General features: G+C 42.1%; 1 protein-coding gene across 1 annotated transcript in view; it reads right to left on the reverse strand.

Moving 5' to 3' along the window:
* DAB2IP (DAB2 interacting protein) overlaps positions 1-21,710 on the reverse strand; it is a 167,308-nt gene extending 145,598 nt beyond the window's left edge. Inside the window, exon 1 of the mRNA XM_071766002.1 lies at positions 21,628-21,710. Within this exon, the coding sequence (XP_071622103.1) occupies positions 21,628-21,685 (58 nt within the window). The 5' untranslated portion in view covers positions 21,686-21,710. The remainder of the gene's footprint in view (positions 1-21,627) is intronic.
* Between the last annotated feature and the right edge of the window lie 1,191 nt (positions 21,711-22,901).

Raw genomic sequence — 22,901 nt, forward strand, 5'->3', positions numbered from 1 at the left:
ACCTACAGTCCTAGGTAAGTTCAAATTCTTTCATCCAAATCAGTTCCTGGCCAAGACAAAGGTTTTACAACACTGTCTGGTAACTTTCCCAACCTTTTACCTTTTTTTCCAAAAAGCATATGTGGACTTAATAGAATCATAGAATCATAGAATTAGCTGGGTTGGAAGGGACCTCAGAGATCATCAAGTCCAACCCTTGACCCACCGGTGCGGTTGCCAGCCCATGGCACTGAGTGCCACATCCAGGCTCTTTTTAAATGTCTCTAGGGATGGAGAATCCACCACCTCACTGGGCAGTCCATTCCATTGCCTGATCACCCTCTCCGTAAAAAAATTCTTTCTGATATCCAGCCTAAATCTCCCCTGGCACAACTTAAGACTGTGTCCTCTTGTCTTGTTGAAAGTCGTCTGGGAAAAGAGACCAACTCCCACCTCGCTCCAACCTCCTTTCAGGGAGTTGTAGAGAGTGACGAGGTCTCCCCTGAGCCTCCTCTTCTTCAGGCTGAACAGCCCCAGCTCTCTCAGCCTCTCTTCATAGGGCCTGTGCTCGAGTCCCTTCACCAGCCTGGTTGCCCTCCTTTGGACCTGTTCCAGGACCTCGATATCCTTCCTGAACTGAGGGGCCCAGATAATTGCTGATCCAACGAGCATGTTATTTTACTACATGCAAGTGACTCAAATGTGCCCGGGAACAACCCATCCCAGAGTCCCAGATAGAACTCAATGTATGAAATACACCTTTGCTTACAGAAATACTTTGGATGCAACCAATAACCCCATCCAAACCACATCGTGTGCCCAAGGCAGCCCTTTGACAAGTGCTGTGTGACTCCAAGGTGAGAGCAGAGGACCAGAGGTCTGAGCTGCAGTGCCCCAGCCTTGCCTGAGTCCCAGGAGCTCTTGGAGCAGACTTCAGGGTACATTTTCCATACTAAAAAGGGATCAGAGGAATACTGAAGCTCACCAGGAGTTCTGTGGCTTATTGCTGCAACACCCTCTGAGAGCCTTGGTTTGAGCAAGGTAAGAATCAAGGACTTGCTCGGTGTTTTCTGACCAGCAGACAGAGCAGCTTCTGCTCTAAGTTATCCTCCAAACCCACTATGACCTGATGCCATTACCCCACAATTTTTCCCTTGGACCCTCTGTGTGTTTTTTGCCATGGCCTCCCCTATCCCCAGCCCTATCTCCTCACCCTGGTGAAGGGCCCTGACCCCCCCTCAGCTGTGCTGGGAATGCTCAGAGGACTTCCCAAACGTGGCAAAGAGGACTAAGGAAAAATCTCAGCAAATGAGCAGGAGAGCAGGAGAAGAGAAGGTGGTGGAAGCTGCTGGCTATCTGCCAAGTCTCTCCACTCTGTTTTTTTCATTTTTAGTTTCTGCTCTTTGCTGGAAAGTTTCTACTTATGCTCTGGTTTCCATGGCAACTGCATTTCTTGCCTTTCTTCTCTAGCATTAAATTTTTTATTTGATTTCCCTTCTTCCCAAGACATGACTTTCTTTTCCTTTTGAGAAAAAATAATTAAGTGTTGTCGTGTCTTTGGTTGGTGATACTTTTAAAGGAGATGAGAAGGACTTCACCCTCAATCTGATGGAGAATCTGTACCTAATAGTGGCACAGAGATAATCCTCCAAGTCAGGACGTCAGGGGATTCCCTTGCAGAATTTATCATTTACCATAACTATTGTGCATGCAACAAGGTTATGACATGTAAGAGTTCCAGATTCTGTGGAAACCAACATTTTTCAAAAACTATCTGATTAGTTTTAGAGACCAAACCTACCCATTTTTTCTGTAACTACATTCTAATTTTTTTTTTAAGCATTACATCTGATTCCTGAGCAGTGTTAGGAGAATACATAATATTTTAATAATCATCACTGCACTAGGGAGGTGGTAATCACTTCCAAACTGTAAGAGCATTCCAATATTTTCACTGATAATCCTCTCACTTGGCTGAGAGGGGTACTGGGGTGGGTGGCAAGCTAAAGGGACCCTTCCCTTATTAGTGGCTCATCAGCTGAAGGCAGTGTCCTCTACATCCTCACATGAAGTACATGGAGACAAAACCCTCAGAACTCCTCAGGCTTGAAATAATTGATTTTTCTTGCCTTTGCCATGTTGGAAATGAATTAATTTGACAACCTGAATTAATTTGAGAATGAAAGAATTCATCAGAATAGCAAATCTGGATTAGATTTAGCCATTTGGTTTTTCCAAGCTGTAAGTTCCTCATAAACAGAAATAGTTTACATGCTGCAAAGCACTAAAATAATATGGATTTTCATGCAATTTTACTATGAAAGGTTCTCTCTACATCTAAATTCTCCAGCACATTCAAGCCATAAACTGACCCTCCTGTACAGCTGTAGATTACAAGGTTTTTAGTCTTATCTCTGCCTGGTGGGATTTCACAGTAAATTCTTTCAGGACTGAATAATTAAAAGAAGCAAAACCACAGCATTTGGCTCACATGGCAACACAAACAAATCTGTCCATGGGTACTATCTTGTTTGCAGCACATGTGCATAGATTTACATGTAGGATTGAGGCTTAGTCCTCTGTTTAGATTTCTCATTATTCAGTACCCCAAGCATAAGGTAAATTATAAAAAGACTGAAACTGGAACAACTTTAAGAGTCAACAGATCTTATGATCATCCTAAATAATTTCATTAACCCCATCTTACATATTTTAGACTCTTACTACTCCAAATGCTTAAGGGAAATGGGTAAGAAGTGAAGAGTCCAGACTCGTACTTGGTTCCTCCTCTTCTTGAATTCTCTCCTTCAATGACTATCTGGGTCAGGAATTCATAGGATCTTGTAAAAATCTAGCAATGTTCCGTGTCTTTGGCAGCCAATTTTAATTGTTAGATATTAAATATACCTGCCAGGATCTGTGTAATAAAATCCCATTACAACACACACTGTGCATGAACTCCCCATCGAGTGGCTCAGCTGCAGCCCAGCTCCCCCAGGTCACCTAAAAGTCAGGAGAAAAGTTTTACTTAGCTGAGTACCCCCTCCTCCCCCAGTTTTCTTCCCTTGGAGCTGACAGGATTAGGGATTCAAAGAATTGCAGCCATAATGTGTCTTTTATGAGGCTACACACAGGCTTCATGTCTCCACTGTTCCAATTCCCAGAACAGGGATTGATTCAGACAGACAGCAGCTTACTCAGCTGTGCTGAAGTGAGAACATCCAGGCAGCCCCTTGCTCATCTTCCTTTGATTTAATGATTTGCTGGCCAGGCTACAGAGAGCATCTCAGTAACTCCTGCACCAGCACAGCATGATTTGTTGGTTGCTGTTCCTCATCTGTAATTGCAATGAGGAATGCTCATCAATCATTACAGCTTTCACACAGAGTGTTTTGAGATCCAGCAATGAAGAGGCCTCAACCTGGCCATATCTTTGTGAAAACATCCTGAGCTTGCAAATAAAGATCTAGAAGCTCCCCAAATGAGGAGCCTCAGAGCACCAGGCACCCACCTGCTCCCTGACCCTAAGGTGCACATCCACTCCCCCTCTGAAAACCAAGAAGTTCCCTGCACTTACTGCAGGGGCTGCAAGGAAAATTTGCTCATTTTCATTGCTGCAGTCATTAGCACCAAGCTGTCCAGTCACAGAATCAAAATGTTGTTGATGTTGCTGGTGTGACTGATTTGCCAGGAGGAGAGGACACTCCATTCACCCTACTGGCTTTCCCTATTAAATTTAATTCTTGCTCCTTTATTACTTTCTGTACTATATTAAAGTACACATCTTACCCAGCAAAGAAGCTTGCAGAGGATGAAAGTGCTACCTGCAGTGGCTGTAATTCCTGTTTTTGTCTTAAATGATCCATAAGTACAGTTTGACAAGAAAATGTCCTTTTCACAATCTCTGTGTCTGAACAATGTGGTCACCACTAAATGTTCCCTCACTTCTATGAAGAGCAACCTCAAAACCACCATTAGTTGTGTCCTGAGTGGGACAACAGAATCCCAGGATGTAAAACCAGACTGAACTGGGATTCCTTGGTAGCCACTCTGTATCTCTGCAGTCCTTATCACCCTCATTATTGCCTCAACCAAATTTTAAAACTTTTTTCTAACTGTGCTGTTAGCATCACACCTTCCCAATAATGTCCATACTTGAACAGCTCTCATTAATTCCCTGGAGCCTAACAGAACACAATCCTAACTCAATTTATTGAGATGATTAAAATTCAGAAAACAAGCTTCTCTGTGCTCCATAAAGCACAGCAAATTTATTTGCTGCAGTCAGTAAAACTCTGCTGCCTAAAGCTGTGCAGTAACTCAGCAGAGCTTGAGCAGTAACTGCAGGACCCTTGAAGCTGAGCCTTTTGGATAATCAGAGCTGCTGGCAGCCCCAGGGGCCAGGGCAAACACACCACAAGTCAGAGTGCACAAGTCAGAAGCAAAAAAAAAAGAAAAAAGAAAAAAGAAGAAAAAAAATAAAGTCAGAGAATAGAAGCTTAGAAATTGTTTGGAGTTTCTGATCAGTCTGTTGCATTCAGCTGGCAGATATCACCTTGCTCTCCTGATTACCAGGAGTGGCTGAGTTGGAAGTCAATAGCCCTGGATATTCTTATAGAGAAATCAAGGAACCTGTGGCTTTGAAGGGTCACCAAGGAACAACTAAAAAGGCACCAATATACTGAAACACAACATGCACGTTGGAGAAGCTCTGGGGAAGCAGCTCTGGCAAGTTCAGTGTAGCCCTGGGATTCACTTTACCTGGATTCAGTGTCATTGGCATTCCCAGATGGAATACAGAAATCCAGTGCATGTTAGAAAGTGTTTCTAGGCCAGGAATGGTTTTTGAAACAAGTTCTTGAATGCAACTTCCTGAAGGTACATTAAGGAGTCTGCAGGTTACATAGCTGTAATTTTAACCAATTATTCTACCAATAGTTCTGACTATTTTTAAATACTGCTCCTTTCTGTGATCTACTACCTTAAGTTTCTGTAACCAAAGAAAAAACAGAATGGATTTTTCATCCACGAAATAAAACCCCAGCTGGAATCACCACAAATCTGCAAAAAAAGACTGCAAGCATTTGGATTTATCACATCCAAGCCCTAATACATTTATTTATTCAATAAGATCACTTTATTCAAAATGGATCACCAAAAAGGCAGCTTGTATTTAGACTGCCTCAAAGATGAGATGTCACACTAGAGATTTTTTCTAGTTACTTATATAACAATCACTTGTATAATATTAAATTTGAGAGGTAATTAAGTGACTTTAGAACAAAGTTGGTCTGAATACCAATAAACTTGTCTGATACACTGCACAAGCACTACAGGCAGGTGATAAATTGCAAGAGTAATACAAGAGAGTAACTTTCTGCTGAGTCATCCTTTACTGCTCCAGCACTGTAAAAAAACCCCTCTGCTTTCATCACTAATAAAGCACAGGATTAATTTCTCAAAATAAAAGAGGCCTTGAAACTGTGCCCAGGGAGTGACCATGTTGGCTTTGGACTGAGCCCTCCCATTTTTTTGCCTACAATGGGATTCAAACCCATTGCAAGATATTTCTCTAAAAATTTCTAGATATTTCTAGAGAATTTCTAGATATTTCTCTAGTTGTACCACACCTCAGTTTCCTCCAGGTCTCTTCCATCCCAAAGTGGGTGGTGAGGACCTGCAGACCACAGCAAACACTCTGGTCACAATACTGGTATCAGAACACTTAAACTGATGGCCAACAGCACTACAGATGTCATTTCTTTGACTGGATTATGATAAAAAGTAGCTCAAGTTGTGCAGATTCAGTCAAACAATGGAAATATTTCAGACTGGCATCCAAACCTTTCAGATGTGTAGTGCTGGCCTGGAAATCTCCAGGGACTTCCAGGCAGTTCTGCTCCAGCTCAAACAAGAAGAATCCTGGGCTTGTAATTAACAGCTGGAAAGCTTTATTTCCCTTCTCTCCAGTAAGAATGATTCCAGCTTCTCCCCGAATCTCATCTTTATAGAACATGCAAGTTTTTGCACAGAGGATAACTGTGCATGTTTTCACCTTGGCACTTCTCCAGAAATTTGCTTCAAGACATAAAGAAACCATACCAAGTTTCTGGGAAATTTTAGGTGATGTCACATTGTCATTACCCCCTCTGATGAGCCATGGCAGGGCTCTGACACCAAGCTACCTCCATTCTCCTCCTCTTTCCAAATAACTTGGTCGTGAGCAGGACGAGGGACAAGCCACAAAACTTTAGGGAAAACCAAACACAACTGACAAGGTTGCCACCAACTCACAGCCAGAGTATTTAAACCTCCTAGGCAAGCATCCAGCCTTTTGGGCAATAAAACATGGGATGAAGAGGCAAACCCAACAAGCAGAAGAACCACTCAGCAGCCAAACAGCTCCATGCCAAGCACAGGACTTGCCCAGCAGAACTCATTCTCCAGCCTGAACATGGGCAGCACCAGCACTGCACAGCCCTGGACTTTTTTTTTTTTATCTTATCTTTTTTTTTTTTTTTTTTTTTTTTTTTTTTTTTTTTTTTTTGTGCCCTGAGCCTGGAGACCTCACCTATAGCTTTGACAAATAAGCTGCATGGCCATGGGCAGCCCCATTAATCTTCCTGACCTTTAGTTCCTGCTTTGTGGGCTTAAGAAAATAACTCTCTTTCACTTTCTAGAGCATCGTGCCAGCTGTGGATGAAAAAAAAGAAGCAAAGAGGAGGAGCTGGATGTTGTTGGTGATTGTCAGAGAGTCTGAAAGGTGCTTTATCTCCCTACCAGTATCTTCCTGCAATACCTCCCCAGGTGAGAATGCATTTGGTCTGCCAAGAGATTCCCCCAGTTCCCTAAGGCAAAGCATGACAGGTAATGAGGGCAGGATTTACAGCCTGGGTTGAACCATCTCGTGTGAGAATATTGTGACAGCAGAGCTAAGGAATTAGCTCAACATAATCATGGAGTTAATTTTTTTTGCTAAGAAAAGCAAAGCCAAGACAAGGACTGACTCCAAAGATTACACAGTGTGTGGTCTCCGCATCTGAAGAGCTCTGCAAAGCCCTCACTTCTGTTACATAAATTACATTAACAAAGTTAGATTCAGAATAATATTTATAAAGCTAAACTGTGCAGACCTTTTTGCAATCACCTGGTTAAATCACCTCATTCACAAGAACTAGCTGTAAATTCTGCTAATCAGTGAAACATTCAGAAGAGGAAGAGGGGTTTATTGTGTAATTTTAAATGGATCCCCTATGAAGAAAAGAATTGGGGAAACAAAATTATAGAATTCCTGTGAACGCTCCTTTTACAATCTACCCTATCTGTTGAGTAGCATAAAGGTTAAAGCACCACAACTGGGAAATTTAAAATTTTCCCTTTTTATTGTGGGACCCCTTTCACATCTCCACAATGATTAAATATAATGCTGAAAGGCACCTTAAGCACCAAACCTGACCATACAAATGAAGCCTAAATGAAGCCTAAATGAAGAAACCATAATTTTGTTCTCAAGATGACAGCCCCATCTATGAATCAGTCCCTCTATTATAATTTACCTTTTTTTAAAAAATAAAATTTCTTTGGGTTTGTGGTTTTTATAAAATATGAAGCTAAACAACACAATGAGATACAGGTTTCACTTTGTGTTCTTTGGGGAGTAATTTTTTTAAAAATATTCAGCTTTAGCCAACCTCTAATGCATATTTCAATCAGTAGCAAATTCCTCTGCATTATTCATGCAAGAGAGTACCTGCTGAGCACTTGGTACTCCTAGGAAGCAATAGGTAGTACAAGTATAAAATATCATTATTTGTGAAGTTTGTGGTTTTTCCTGTACCACCTGCCATGGAAAAGCAGAACATCTGGCTCTGCCATGAACAAAGATCTTGCATATCAGGTATGTTACCCTGGTTTATAGAGACCTGACAGATGTTGAACTTTACAAGCTCTATTTCCAACAACATGGGCCCTTCTTTGAGCACTGCATGCAGTAGCCACAGGGCACTCCTAACTAGCCCAAAGAAGTTAGGAGAGCACAGCAGGGGAGGTGCCTGGCTCTGAGCTGGTTTCCCATATTTCAACTCCAATTCTGTACTGGTGTGTAAGGGAAGTAGAAGAAAGGCAATATCCCAGGTTTTAAAACAAATCATAGGATTTGAGGGTTAAGTACAGGAAATCCTGTATGAGGTGTGACATCTGGCAACTTTTATTTACGGATGGATGATGAGAAGGAAGAAGAAGTAAATGAGTTCTCTAAAGCCACAGAACCAAACTGTGGACACGTGGACAGGACCAGGCTGTGGGACATTAACCATCCTGTAACCTATAGCACTGCTCTTCTCCATCTGTCCTTCCCTAATCTTGATGTTTCCCTCTTCCCCTGCAGCTCAGAGGATGCTCTGCATTTTCCTTATTGCTCACAGCATTTCAGTGTATCCAGGAGGGGTACTGTCAAAAACTACTTTTAGGCTCTTCACCTGACTTCTTCCTTCAGATGATGCCAAGCTAAGATCCCATGAAATGAAAATCTTCCAGTCAGAAGTCATAACACGAAGTATCCAGACATTTGTAGGACTCAAACCTTTTGCAGCCCAGCCCTGACACCTCTAACACAGCCCTAAGGGCTTGAAACTATCAAGGAATCTACTTGTGTTTCAAATCTTTCTGGTTTCCCTGAGATTATTTGCACAGACTTTACACAGTTATGATACTTGGCACACAAAACTCCATTAACAGGAGTGATGTGCTGTCTAAAATTAACTATGTATTTGTTTTCTCTTCAGTTTCTATAGAACATGAGGAATGATGCAGATGGCTGACAGCAGTGAGATTATAGTGATAGCTGTAAAATTTGATGACTGTTATCAAAAGCATCGTATGGCTTACGATAGCAAGTAGCAATTAAAAAAAAAAAAAAAAAGAAAAAAGATAAAAAAAGATTTCCAGGCTTTCCCTGGACAGGACAGTTTGCAAAACAATTTTGTCATCCCTCTTCACAGATTACTGTTTGCAAAAGCAATTTTCAACCTGACTTGACTTTAACATTAAGCACTGATCCCCACTTACCATGAGAAAGAAGTATTTTAAAGGAATGGATCTTGGGGAGCTCCCTGTGCACTAGAGAGTAGGAATGGCAAGGGACTTTAAAGCCAGTTTCATACTAAAGGACTGAATAAAATAAGAAGATCACTACTTCAAACCTTAACAGATAGTGGCTATCTGAAATAATTACTGGAATAAATCTGGGAATGAAATAAATGTTCTGTGCACTCCCCTGAATCAATAACAACGAGAGACTTCAATCTGGAGGTGGTAATTTTACTGCTGAGGAAACCAAGGCAGTGAGAAACTGCATTTATCTGAGACCAGTGCTCAGCTCCTTGCTCCTCTGCCTCTGGACTAACTCCAGATGGATCCCTGCTTCCCCAGAACCACTTCCCCACAGTGTTATAGTGAGGGAGGCACAAGGCAAGCTGGATGCACTGGCTTTCTACCACTTTCAGCTGTAACAAGACTTTGTTCCACCTCTGGAGATGAAATATGAATCCAACCTGGGCAAGAATGACCCCTTCAACCTTCTGTCACAGAACCTCCCTCTTCAAAGTCCCCCTGAGAATTCCCTTTGCTCTTCACCAAGCTGCAAAGCTCCCTTATTCCTATTTCTCCCTCACTCTTCTGAATCACTTTTTACAAAGTAAGGGAAAACCTGTGGTCACCAAGCTCAGGCTTTAAGAGATTTGTGTTAGATATTCCCTTAAGGAAAGTGCTCAGTCCTCAACATCCTTCCCGTGCCAGGCTGATCCTTGCAGGATGGATCCTGAAGGTTTTTGCAGGAAATCATAGAATCATAGAATCCTAGGGGTTGGAAGGGACCTCGAAAGATCATCTAGTCCAACCCCCCCTGCCAGAGCAGGGCCCCCTAGAGTACATCCCCTAGGAACGTGTCCAGGTGGGTTTTGAATGTCTCCAGTGAAGGAGACTCCACAACCCCCCTGGGGAGCCTGTTCCAGGGCTCCGTCACCCTTACAGTAAAAAAATTTTTTCTGATATTCAACTTGAACCTCCTATGCTCCAATTTACACCCATTACCCCTTGTCCTATCACTGGTCACCACTGAGAAAAGCCTAACTCCATCTCCCTGACACTCACCCCTTACATATTTGAAAACATTGATGAGGTCACCCCTCAGTCTCCTTTTCTCCAAACTAAAGAGCCCCAGCTCCCTCAGCCTTTCCTCATAAGGGAGATGTTCCACTCCCTTAATCATCTCAGTAGCTCTGTGCTGGACTCTTTCAAGCACTTCCCTGTCCTTCTTGAACTGAGGGGCCCAGAACTGGACACAATACTCCAGGTGTGGCCTCACCAATGCAGAATAGAGGGGGAGGAGAACCTCTCTTGACCTACTAACCACCCCCTTTCTAATGCACCCCAGGATGCCATTGGCCTTCTTGGCCACAAGGGCACATTGCTGGCTCATGGGCATCTTCTTGTCTACCAGGACCCCCAGGTCTCTTTCACCTCCACTGCTCTCCAGCAGCTCAGCCCCCAACCTATACTGGGACATGACAGGGTGACCAACAGCCCAACCAGCTGTTACCTGCTCTTTCTTCCTAAATCTTCTCATTCCACCCATAAAAAAGTCTTTATCGCTGCCTTGAAAATGAAGCTGTTGGAATATCCTCTTCTTCCACATTTTCTACAGCTACAATGTCACCCAGCACTCCCAGGAGGAAAGTTTGTGTCATCTGCTGATACCAGCAGGGTTTTTGTAAGTGGGGTAGGGAGTGGTGGTGCTGGGCTTTGCTTTTAGAGATAAAGCCACGTGGAAAAAAATTAAAGGAAAACTGAAGAAACCATTTGCACTAAGATATGAATTTTTCTATAAGAATTTTTTTAATAATAGACTTGCTCTCTCTCACTCCCCTCCTCCCCCAAATTCACCCACACAAACTGTATTAAAAGCACAAGCTTGCATATATTATCCGTGTTCTCCATTTCTTTTTAATCCTATTAATAATTATCACCATTTCTCCCAATTAATGCTATCAGTTCTGTGAAAATCTATAAACTACAGACAGACCCAGCAGCCATTTCATATCCTGCAGCCTGAAAAACACACTGCCTAAACCTCTAAACCTCATCCTTTTTTCTCTAGAAGGTACTACACACATCTAAAACATTACCTCCTCCAGACAGTTCACAGAATCATAGAATTTCTCAGTCTGGAAAAGACCTTCAGGATCATCAAGTCCAGAAAAAACTTGATTTTACTCCCAAAATTCAGTTCTTCTTCACTGCCCATCACCTATTTAATCTTAGTTCTATCAGACACGTGGCTGCAGAGCAAAGTTAAGTACAAAACTCATTTCAACTGACATCATTATTTGTCTTCAGTTCTGTGCTACTTAATTAAAAATTAAAGTCTCAAGACAAGGAAGGTTCTTGCCTTGCTGAGGTCAGGATCAGGAGCTGAGAACTTGGGACTTCAGCAAGAAAGGCTGGAAAGACACTTTGGAATATTATGGCAGGCCATCCCTTTTAGATTTCCTTATTATTATTATTACATATGTCTAATACAGTGCAGAGCATACATGTAATATCTACAACTATTTCTTCTTTGAAATATTAAGGAAATATTAAGGAATCTCATCCTGAAACAAGGCATTTAAAATGCAGCAGCTTTATACTGCACAGTGCACTCCATGTTTCAGCTCCAGGCTTTACTGAAGCACCTCTGGCTCCTCCAGCTTCACCCTCAGCCTGCTGAAGGCACAAAGTCACCCCAGGAGTTTGCCAGGTGAGAGTCCCCCCCACTAATGGGAACCCCAGAAAGAGGAGCCCTGAGCCCTGACCCAATCCTTACAAAGGAGATGGAAATCCTTGGTTCATGGCTCAGAGGATTCTAATGTAGTTATGCTACATAAATAAATAAATGCTAAATACATATATGCTAAACTAATAAATTCAAAGAAGTATCAGCACTGTTAGATATTCTTTTAGCAGTAGAAAATACAGGTTTTTTTTGTTCCTGCTAGTAGGAATAGCATTGCTACTGACACAATAAAAGTCAAAGGGTTAAATATTGTAACTTTGTAAAGAAGTACTATCTATAAAAGTATCTCTCTATAACTTATCTATAAAAGAGAAATCTGAAGGAAGAAACACATGGGAAGATCAAACTGGCTGAATTTTCTTTAGGAAACGTTTTATTCTGTAGAAAAATCTGATTACGATCATTCAAAAGCCCTTAATGGGATTTCCATACATCTCTGGCTACATTTTTTTCAAGACAAGATTCCCAGGACTGAAGGAAAGAGGAGTTGTTCATTTTCAGTCTCTGTCCCAGTGTCTGTCCCCTGTCCCCTGTCCCCAGCAGCAGAGCTCAGGGATCCTGGGTCAGGGACACTCAAACCAAACCCCACCACAGGGAGGTCAGCAGCACAAATCTCCTGGGAGAAAAAGAGCAGACGTGGCCTTAACACCTTGGGAGAAAGAAGGACTTTCAAAATTTCTATGAGTAAATTCCAAATTAAACCTAATTTTGCTGATTTTCTCTCCCACAGCTTCTCTGGAAAATGGTTTCATGGAGGCTGCAGCAGAAACCAGGAATTCTCTGTCTGCTGTGCTTGCCACCAGGCTGTCCCAGTTTCTCTGAAGTCTTTCTCCAGTTATGACTCTCTTCTGTTTGAAACACTGGCTTCTAGGCTTTATCTGACCTAAATGAAGGCAAGATAACAATTTTTTATCTTGATTTTTTTTTTTCTTATCTTGCTATTATCTTGATTTTTTTTTTTAATTTTGGACACCCTCCTGGCAAGCACCAGAAATGATGAGCTCATGGCAGGAGGCGGCATCTATTCAGAGGAACTCAGAGCCAGCAAAAATACTCCCAACACCACAAAAATAGTTCCTATTACATTTTACTCCTTGGCAAAGGAATATTAGATTATATAAAAGGCAATAGAAATAGCTAGCACAGATACATACAAAGTACCTTAATGCTAAAGGTAGAGCCTCAGCACTCTGGCTCCCATCTGCAGACTGCAAACCTATATTCTAGGTAGGTCAGATTTGTCTTCAGATGAGGTTCCCTAAAAATGTCCTGATTTAGACCCCAGGCACCAGGTGTGGCAAAGGGAGCCACATTTTTTGTGAATTAAGTGAGACTGAACTGCCAAAGTCTGGCAACTAAGTCAGGCAGAGAGAAGAGAATCTCTGGGGAACCCTGAAATGGAGCTGGAAATGCACAAAACTTTGCTGCTTTGTCAGAGTGGACCCTTGAGCAAGAAAGGACTCTTCCTCTAGGATAAATTCCATTTCTTCATCTTCTGAGAAAAAAAATAACCTGCTCTGCTGGAAGAACCAACCAAACAAAAAACCACCAAAAAAACCACCAAGCAAAAAAACCCCCCAAAACAAAACAAACAAAACCCCCAAAAAACCAACAACCACAACAAAAAAACAGCACAGAGATTTTTGAAATTGATATGGACAGGTGGATGATGCTCTCCCCAGAAAAATGAGAAATGTCCTTCAGGATTTTTTAAGGGATGTGGGCAAGGAGGAAGACCATGGAGCCAGAGGAATGGCTCAGGAGCTAACATGGAACACAGAAGATCCAATGCAACCACTGTACAGTGATAAAACCTGTATGACCCTGGGCAAATCACTTTAAATTCAGTTCCCCTTTGTAAGAAAAGGATAACAGCACCACAGTTAAACTCCCATGAAGGTACCTGGATTAGAGATTGCAGTATTGATGATCACACTAGCAACAGGCAGGCAAACAAAAAGTGCTTTGCAGTTATACAGCATCACATCAAAAGGAAATATTAACCAGTACTAAGCTGGGGAGAGCTTTATTGAGGGATCCATGTAACCCTCCATAGGAAGGTTGCATGTTAAGTCCCTGAGCAATAAATTCTACTCATGCAAAAATACATATCACAGTGAGACCATTGAGCCAATGGTTGAGACTGAGTTTGATGGAGGTGAAGTTCATAAAACATAAGAAGTTTGTCCCCTCTGATCACGAAATAAACACATTTTTAGGATCAGCTGGTGTTGGATGTGTGTGCAGATGTACAGAGCACAGAGTTAAAAGCTCTGGTTCCATCCACCAGGTACTGGTGGTTGCTGCTGATACTCAGACACCACCACCAATGGCTACAAAAACTTCTGCTGAGTCTGCAGAGGAAGTGGACTTCACCTCTGGAGTCTGAAAGTCAGAATTTTATCCCTCATGATGTCTGTGCAAGGACAGATTGAAAAAGAGGAGCTGAGAAACCTAGAGCTGACAATATAATTCCACCAAAAAGTCTTCTGTTATCAGCAGCAAAAAATGACAAAGAGATTTTCTACCCCAGAAATGTGATGACAAGCCCCATTCACACTGGTACATCCCTGACCTTTCAAGGTTTTTTTAACAGACAGAACCACAGTTGGCTTGCACCAGGCACAGTGACACCTTAGGGTGTGTGTCCTGTATTGCCAAGTGACCTCCAGGCAATGGAGTGAACTGGTGCTGCCTGGGATCCAGGCAATCCTGCCCTGTCTTGCAACAGCTTTCCTGTTTCAGGCTTCAGCAAAGCCTGAAAGTTTTATTTTTTTCATTAAAAGAGTCACTTTTGATGCCCTGGCACTTCGCCACAAAAATGACTAAGAGAAAAGATGTCTAAATGTTAATTTTTTAAGATTTTTTTTCCCAGTGAAACTGCAGACAGCACCAGCTCTTTTCTGCACTACAAGAACATTAGCTCAAAAGGCCTGAGTGTAAGAAGAATGCTAGGCAGAAGATGTCTTATTTATTTAAAACTGATCCAATATTAAAAGATTAGATCAAGTATCAGCTACATAAACCCACTATTCCTTTATGGACAGGTACTAAACATTTATCTTACAATACATACAACTTATACACTTACTATACAGTTACCATTAACATACCAACACAAAAGAGAAAGCTAAAAACCAGGTATTTATTAAAAAATAAATTACAGTGAAGCCTTCAGCAAACAAGCCTTGGAAGTATGCTTTGCACATTTCTCCTTGGAGCAGCCAGCAGGAAAGTGAATAATCTGACTCACAAGGCTAAGATTCTGTAAAGAATCAGTAATTCATGTCCTCTCTCTGCTAACTTTGCCTTGCACAGACAGAAGTGTCTGATTGAAAGGTCACCTTCAGAAAAAAAAAACACCAACCCCAAACTACTAAAGTTTTAAAACAGTAACATGAAAAAGTGAAATACATGCTAAGAGTAAGGGGAGAGTGGTGGCCATCAGAGTGGTGTCAGGCCTGGTGGTTTGAGGTTAAAGGAATGGCCACAGCTTTCTCTCTGGTGACTGAGTCTCTAGCACCAGGTCATCAGTGAGCAGGATTTAAGGGGCTCACAAACTTCATCTTGTCTTCCTGAAGTGGACTGCAGCTTTTGACTGCAAAAACTGCTGAAAATAGCTGTGTTTTGTCTGGAATAACAGCCTGGGAGATTCCATAATCAGGAAAATGAGAGGCGAGAGAGTTCTCTTCGGAAAGATGCAAATGGAAAAATTTCTCCTGTCTTGAATTACAATTGCACTGCAGAAAGTTTGTATTCGGACCTATTGTAAAACAACATCTGTACAAAAGAGCAAGAGGCAATCATTGTTCCAACTTTGCTCATTTCTTCGGGCTCATTAAAGAAATTCTGAGACAAAACAGTCTTTGATCTCAGGCACTGCTACAAGGCAACTGTACAGTTCAAATGGAACATTCTCATTCCTAACAAAACAAAACCTCCATGCAAGGAAAAAGGCAGTCCCTGGAAGTCAGAATTGCTTACCTTTTTACGAGCAGGTCAAATTTTTGGGGAGTAGTTTCTCAAAGCAACTCAGACATTCCATGTGAACTGTTAGGCTGCAATAACCAGCTGCAAAACTCACTGCTTTATTTCTCCATTTGCTGTGCATGCTGAACCCCCAGAAGAAAGCCCACGCAGGAAAAGAAAAATAAATGAAGAAAAAGCAACCCAAAACCTACAGGAGAAGCACCTCAGCTCTTGAGCAAAGCACCAAAAAAAAAAAAAAAAAGTTCAACGGGGAAACAGAAAGGAAATCCAGCAACAACTAAAAGTTTGGCTAAGGAGCAGCAAGCTTGTTCCCCTCTCCTGCAGCCCTGGCTAAAGGTGCCTCTCCAAGCAAAATTCACGGAGGCTCCCAGCTCCTCGGAGCAGATGGTATTCACACATTATTCCCAACAGCAGCATTCCTCAGCCCAATCAGGAGGCAGCACTCAAAAGCCAAGCGCTTCCCAGACTCTGTTACAGTTTTCAATAGCTACAGCACAAGATGAATGACTCAGAAAATGAATAAGCAGGGAAAATAAAACCCGCCCCTCCCCGAGCCAGGGGCACAGGCAGGAGGTTCAGCAGCCCCGAGTCTCACAAGCACTGGTTGCAACTTGACTGCACCTGCTTTTTTTTTTTTTTCCCCCCTTAAGTCCTAAATGCTGATTGCGTTTTCTTTAATTTGTGCGATCGGCTGGGGTTAGAAATCACAATAAGAATTAAATCTTTGTTTTCCTTCCGTCTTCAAACCAGCAAATGTCTGGAAGAGTCAAAGAAGGCTGAACTGTAGCTGGGCTTTTCCAGACAATTTCCAGATAACTCAGGGAAACTCCTCATGCCATCTCTTGCTGAATACATACACCAAGATCTCTAGGATTAAGGCCTAACTTTACAGACCCAATTGCAAATTATATGCAAAGAAAAAAGGCTCATTTCTAAACTCCTAAACAGATGAATACACACTCTGGTTTTGCCTAAAGTTTACCAGAAAACTTGAAATGGCAGTAAAACAAATAACATCTAAGAAGCAAATGAATTAGGAAAGGCTGCCAACTTGCAGTTGAAACATAACCTTCACTCAAACCAAACCAGTAAAACACTTCCCTTCCAGACCACCACAACCTCCCCTTCCCCAGAGGCCCCTGGAGCCTCAGCTCCCTGATGGCTTTTGCTGACAGCTGCAGGGGAGCAGGGAAGGATGATCCAAACAAAGCAAGTTCCTCATGGAAGCACAGTTGCAGAGCACCAGCAGGTTTCTCCCTGGAATTCAGCAGTGGTGAAGGCACAAGCTTTCCAAACATACCAAAATTCTCGGCAGTTTTGTGAGGGTGAAAAGTTCCTGCCCCACTCTCACCCCAGTCTGCCCACGAGGTTTTTATTGCTGCCACTCAGAAATTAACTCGGGGTTACCTGGAAACACACTGCACTCTGACAAGTGGGATCAGTTAAATCACGAAAACTATTTGGGGTGAGAAGCATTCTCCCAGGTCCCCCCGGACATTTTCAGATCTTTGTCTGTGGCTGTAAATTGATCCTTTGCATTCCTGCCTGACACATGAACTGTGAAAAACTCTTCAGGGATATTCTCTCCACTGTGAGTAATGCTCCAGTAACATTTCTGCAAAACAGGAGACCAGTTGCCCAGACAATAAAACATCATGAACTCTTATTTAACCTTTACTATTATTATTTTAAATTGGCGTTTGTTTATTTGGTCTTCATTCTGGAACAAATAAGAGAACTCTATTAGCACCTTACTTTCCTACTTTAAAAACCCCAAGCACCAGAATTTCTCCAACACCAGGACCAACATTCAGAGGCATCACTGCCAACTAAGCCATGCCATGCCCACCCCATGCTTGAGCAAACAAACCCAGACACAGAACTGCAGGAAAAAGAGCAATTCCTTGAGTTATTCCATCTGCCACAGCTGCCTACCAACTCCCCAGCTACATCTAGAGAAGTATTTAAAGTTGTAAAACAAAACTAGAAGCCTATCTAGATCCAGTATGAAAACAAACGTTTCTTGAAACTTTATTTTGGGCATTCAGCTCTAAAACAGCCAAATTCATTGACTACTGACTCACTTAGCAAGGCATCTGGTAGGGCCCCCAGCCCACCCCAGCAGTGGCAATGCTTTGCAATGAAATCTTTCACTTGTGCTTGTTCCTTGGAGATGCTCAGAGAAAGAAGCAGCTCTAAATGTAAACATTATTACCATAATGCTCCAACTGACAGGATAACCATGTATATGCACTGAGAAACCTCCTGGGCACACATCCTGATCAGACATAGTAAAGGATATTACATGAAGTGGCTAAAGGTAACCAAGTATTTATTCCTTCTGTCCCTCGTGTGCAGAACCTTTGTTAGACACAGATGGAAAGCACCAGCACTTGTCACTCTTTCTGGGCATCACCAGAAGAGGAAGCTGCTGTCCAACATCTGAGTAGATGTGTGTATGGAATGTGACCCCTGATTATGGTCTCAGAAAATCCACTGGATCTACTCACTGCCAAAATGGGGGTCTCAGCATTCTATAAAGCCTGACAATTCCTTCAATGGCTTCTCCAGGTGCTGTTACCCAATATCAGAACCTCACAAATTCAAAAGCTTCTGACCTGTAACTACCTTGATACATCAGAGGGAGGCTTTTAATTCCTCATCATCATCTCTACTCCCATGAAATCCCTTGTCTTCCAAACCAAACACATGAACGAAACATTAAAACCTCATTTTCACTGTCACTGAGTCATTCTGAAGCATTTTCCTACATCAAACCTCAAACTACTATTAACAACTTTGTTGAGATACTGGGTCCTGACTGGCTCTGTCTGCTGAGGTAGTGGATGAGGAGCCCCAGACAACATCATTTGCCTCACTACTATTAACAACTTTGTTGAGATACTGGGTCCTGACTGGCTCTGTCTGCTGAGATAGTGGATGAGGAGCTCCAGACAACATCATTTGCCAGATCCAGCTCAGTACCAACATTCATGGATTTTGTCTGTTCTGAGGCAGAGCCACCCTATCCCTCTGAATAAAAAACCTCACTCACAATTATTGGCCTTGGGTTCCTGCACAACTCTGCTAACTTCATATCTAATCCACAAAACATCTTGTTTCCCCAGTCCTTGCTTCTGTTTTCTTCTTTACCAAGTGTGATTTTTGAATGCAAATCAAGGTGCTGCTGGGGCTAGGATTTCATTACTACCCTAGGAAATTACTTGAAGAATCTAATTTACCAACAGCAGACAAAGTTCAAGCCTGGTTGTCATCCATATAATTCACCTGGATGAAGTTGAATGTCAGAAATGGGGGAAAAAATGCCAGCATTATCGTATTATTAAAGCACAATTATTTAAATTCCACTAAAACCAGTAGCTGGGATTTGGTATACAGAATTGTTCAAAACATCCAATAGAAATACTGGACCCTTAAAAGATGAACAACTAATTCACAAAGAAATTTAGATTTATGGAAGACTTTATCACAGCACACATGGAGAAAAGTTACAAATCTTGTGGCTCACAAATGTCAAACTGGAAAGCAACCTCTTAAGTTTGTGTTCAGGGGAGTGCAACCACTACAGCTCCAGAAGAATCCTAGAGAAAAATCCAATAACCACTTCACCCAAAGGTTATGATTTTATTCCAGGTTCTACTATGCCTACAAGGCATCTCACACAGCTTAAATCTCATTTTAGGCCCCCAAATAGGCAAGTGGGACTTCCAGTTACAAACAATAATTAATCCATGACTTATCTCCATGGAAAGCTGGCCACTTAATTTTATTAGGGGAAAAAAACCAACAACCTATGCTGAGAAATTAGACATTCTCAGTCTTGAACATTTCACATTAGACATCTCTAAGCAAATGAAAGGCCTGCAGGAGGCAAAAAGAGTAATTCCATATTATTGCCACCTATTCATCAGAAGAGCTTTTAATGCCATTAATGATCTATCAATTGGGCTGGCAAAAAGCAACCAAGAATGAACTGAATTTTAAGGTGGATGTTTGACCAATAGGGACTACCAAGCAGACAAAATTAAGTACCAGTTTTCAGTCTGCCAGGAGAAAAAGGAATTTGATTTGACATTCTTGAAGGCAAAAGCCCTTCTACAGCAAGCACAGAAGTTTCAAGTTATGGTCACTTTCCAGGGCATTAATATTTGTCACATGAGCAACAGAGTAAGATAAATTTCAGAGTTACCAATGTGTTCAGCAGCTGTTTGATAATAAAGGGACAAGGGGGCTGCCTGAATGACAGCCACAAGCTACCATTCTCAAAGGGGAAAATCTTCCCAAATAGCACTCTGCTGGCATGTTTTGAAGAATGTTCCACTCACTGAATTAATGCAAAACAATGCATGGAATCTCCTAGTAATAGATTAATCCACCAGTCCTGCACATTGCTCCAGCAGCATGACACTTCAGTAATTTGAATATTTGAGAAACCAAAGTTAAACTTTTATTCCCCACAGAATCAAGGCACTCTCTGTGATTCCTAAAGTCCAGATTTTAGTGCTGGGACAGGCAAGAATGCTTGCTTAGATGTTTAACATCAGCTCAAACTGTAACTTTCCTTCTGTGATAATCCTAAAACATCCTGCTATCAAGAAAACAAGATTTGATTCTATGTCCTAATGATCTAAGAGGAGATATAAAAGACATCAGAGGTAGATCCAGAGAGAAATGAATAACTACTTATGAAAGAGAATAGAAAAATGTAGTATAAAGGGTGACTCTCCCATCACATAAATATAATTTCAAATGACATTGAAATCTCTCCTGGATTATTTTATACAATTCAACTTCAAAATGGCACAGAGCCCAAAGTAAAGCAGTGCTGCCCACTTATATCTGCCCAGTCAACTGTTCACATACTTTAAATGTTACTTCATTCCCTTAACCACATTCCTTCCATACAGTTTTAGGTCTACTTTGATATTATCACTGCAGTTATGTCTTACACGAAGCTCCAGGTTACCAGCAGAGAATATGATGTGGGAAAACCAGAACCAGTACAATATCTGTGTAGGAACTGGGATCCTTTATGGATTTCAAACTGTACCCAGAATAGTAGCAAGTAGATATTAAAGAGCTGAGAATCAATTCATTCTGAAATTTTCTATCTTAAATTGTTTTCAGAACTGTAAACAATTTGTTGTCCTCAGTGCAGCCATTCCACTTGACTAACAGAGAAATAAGACTTGCAATTGCAAACAACTTTTTACCCCAAAAAAGGGGTAAATTTTTTGCATGCCTTCCAAAAGGCTGGATAGCAGAACATCAGCATGGGGAATGCTATAAATCCAGGGAATAGCTGCAGTTTTAACCATGGACTTTAATTCCAGGGTGAATTTATGTGGTCCCTAGCTAAATATATCCTTCTAAGTAAATTACTCATGCAACTGCCTGTAGGAAAGCTTTCTGCAGATAAAGAAACTGTTTCCAAATGCTACGTTTGACAGCACATAAGGCATAAAGTTACATTCTTTTCTCACTGGCAAAAAAGACCCCCAAACGGAATCATGTGGAATGCACAGGATCCTCTTCTCCCTGCAAAGCCTGTCCAGGTCATTCCTGCATGGATACTGCTCCTTGCAATTCCCTGTATGTATCATTCTACTCTCTTTATCTCCAAACCTTGAAAACAGTGATTTCTAAGATAATGTGAAGCACATCACCACATTCATTTCTACTTATCCATGCAGCAGACAGCAAAACCACATCCCTAACCCTGTGCCTTTAGTAGGATGTGTAACTCAGACACTCTTTCACTATCCTTTTTTTTTCCCCTCTCTTTTCTGTTTTCTACTTCTTACCATTGGAGTTGTCCTGGTCCAAAGGATTATCTGCTTCCATTACTTCAAATAAAAGCATCCAACATGCAGTTCTCCATGCAGCAGAGGCATAAAAACACAGCAGTTGCCTAAGCTGATTCACCTGATTTATGAATTAGTGCTGCATCCATAAGAGGCTGCGTTTCTTCTTTTCTATTACATCTGGCTCCTTTTCCAACTAGATGGCTGGGTATTACAGCATGCAGGCCTTTTTCCAGCATCCTCTTAATGCATTACATTTAAAGTAGCAGCAACCTTTTTCTCCCATCCCCCCGACTTAAGTTCCAGCAGTAACTGGGCTGAGCTGGCAGCGAGCGGAGCTCATTCAGAACAGGACCTGCGAGCGTTCTCCGATCCGGGCTGCTGCGGAAAGAGAAGGATTTGACACAACAACAAAAAGTAACTGGGGTTTGACAGGCTACAGGACGCACTGCAGAAAATCCCCCCCCGAAGCAGCGAAAAGGTCCGGAGCCTCTGGGGAATGGCTCGCTGAAGCCACCAGGACGCACCCTCCCAAACACCCATACAAACGATGTCCTGTTCCCTCCTCCCCCTCTCCCCCCCGCCGCTCCAATCTTTTATAACCCTGGATCTCCTCCAGCAATAGTCTGTTCCTTTACTCAGTTTATAATAAACTCTGCCATTCCCCTCGTCTCCCTCGGGCTGCCTCGGAAAGGAAAGAGGCTGTTTGCAGGATGAAGAGACCGGGGAGGCAACTCCATGACTCTGCCTTGCTGCAGCAACAGCCTCTGCTGGAGCCCTTGTCCTACATTTACCTCCTCTGCCAAGCCAGGAGCTGCTGCTACGCTGGCATTTTCAAAAGCCTTCTGCAAATGAGCTGGAAGGGCAAGCAGCAGCTTCGTGAGCCTCCTATGGTAAATTACACCACTCTGCAACTGCAGACTCTCTCCCAACAGAGGCAACATGAGCTAAGAGCCAGATCACGGTGTTAGGAGTCAGGTCACCTTCACTCTGCTCCTGGCTCTGCCACCAGCTCCCTGAGACCTCACAGAATTCATGACTCTTCTTTGTGCCTCGATTTTCTGTGATGTTGACACTGAAATATGCCTTATCTCACAGGAATACAGCTGAAACTTCCCAGCTTTACATGCTTTGAACTTCCTGGGTAAACGATGCAGTGCAAGGACTGAGAAAGAAGCCCCCATCACCCAGCTGAGGAATAAAAATTTCATTTTCTCTGAAGACGTGGCCACAAAACAACAGAAAAAGATACCAATGTGCAACTATAAACCAAG

The sequence above is a fragment of the Heliangelus exortis genome, chromosome 22, assembly GCF_036169615.1.
Source record: "Heliangelus exortis chromosome 22, bHelExo1.hap1, whole genome shotgun sequence".
NCBI classification, from domain to species: Eukaryota; Metazoa; Chordata; class Aves; order Apodiformes; family Trochilidae; genus Heliangelus; species Heliangelus exortis.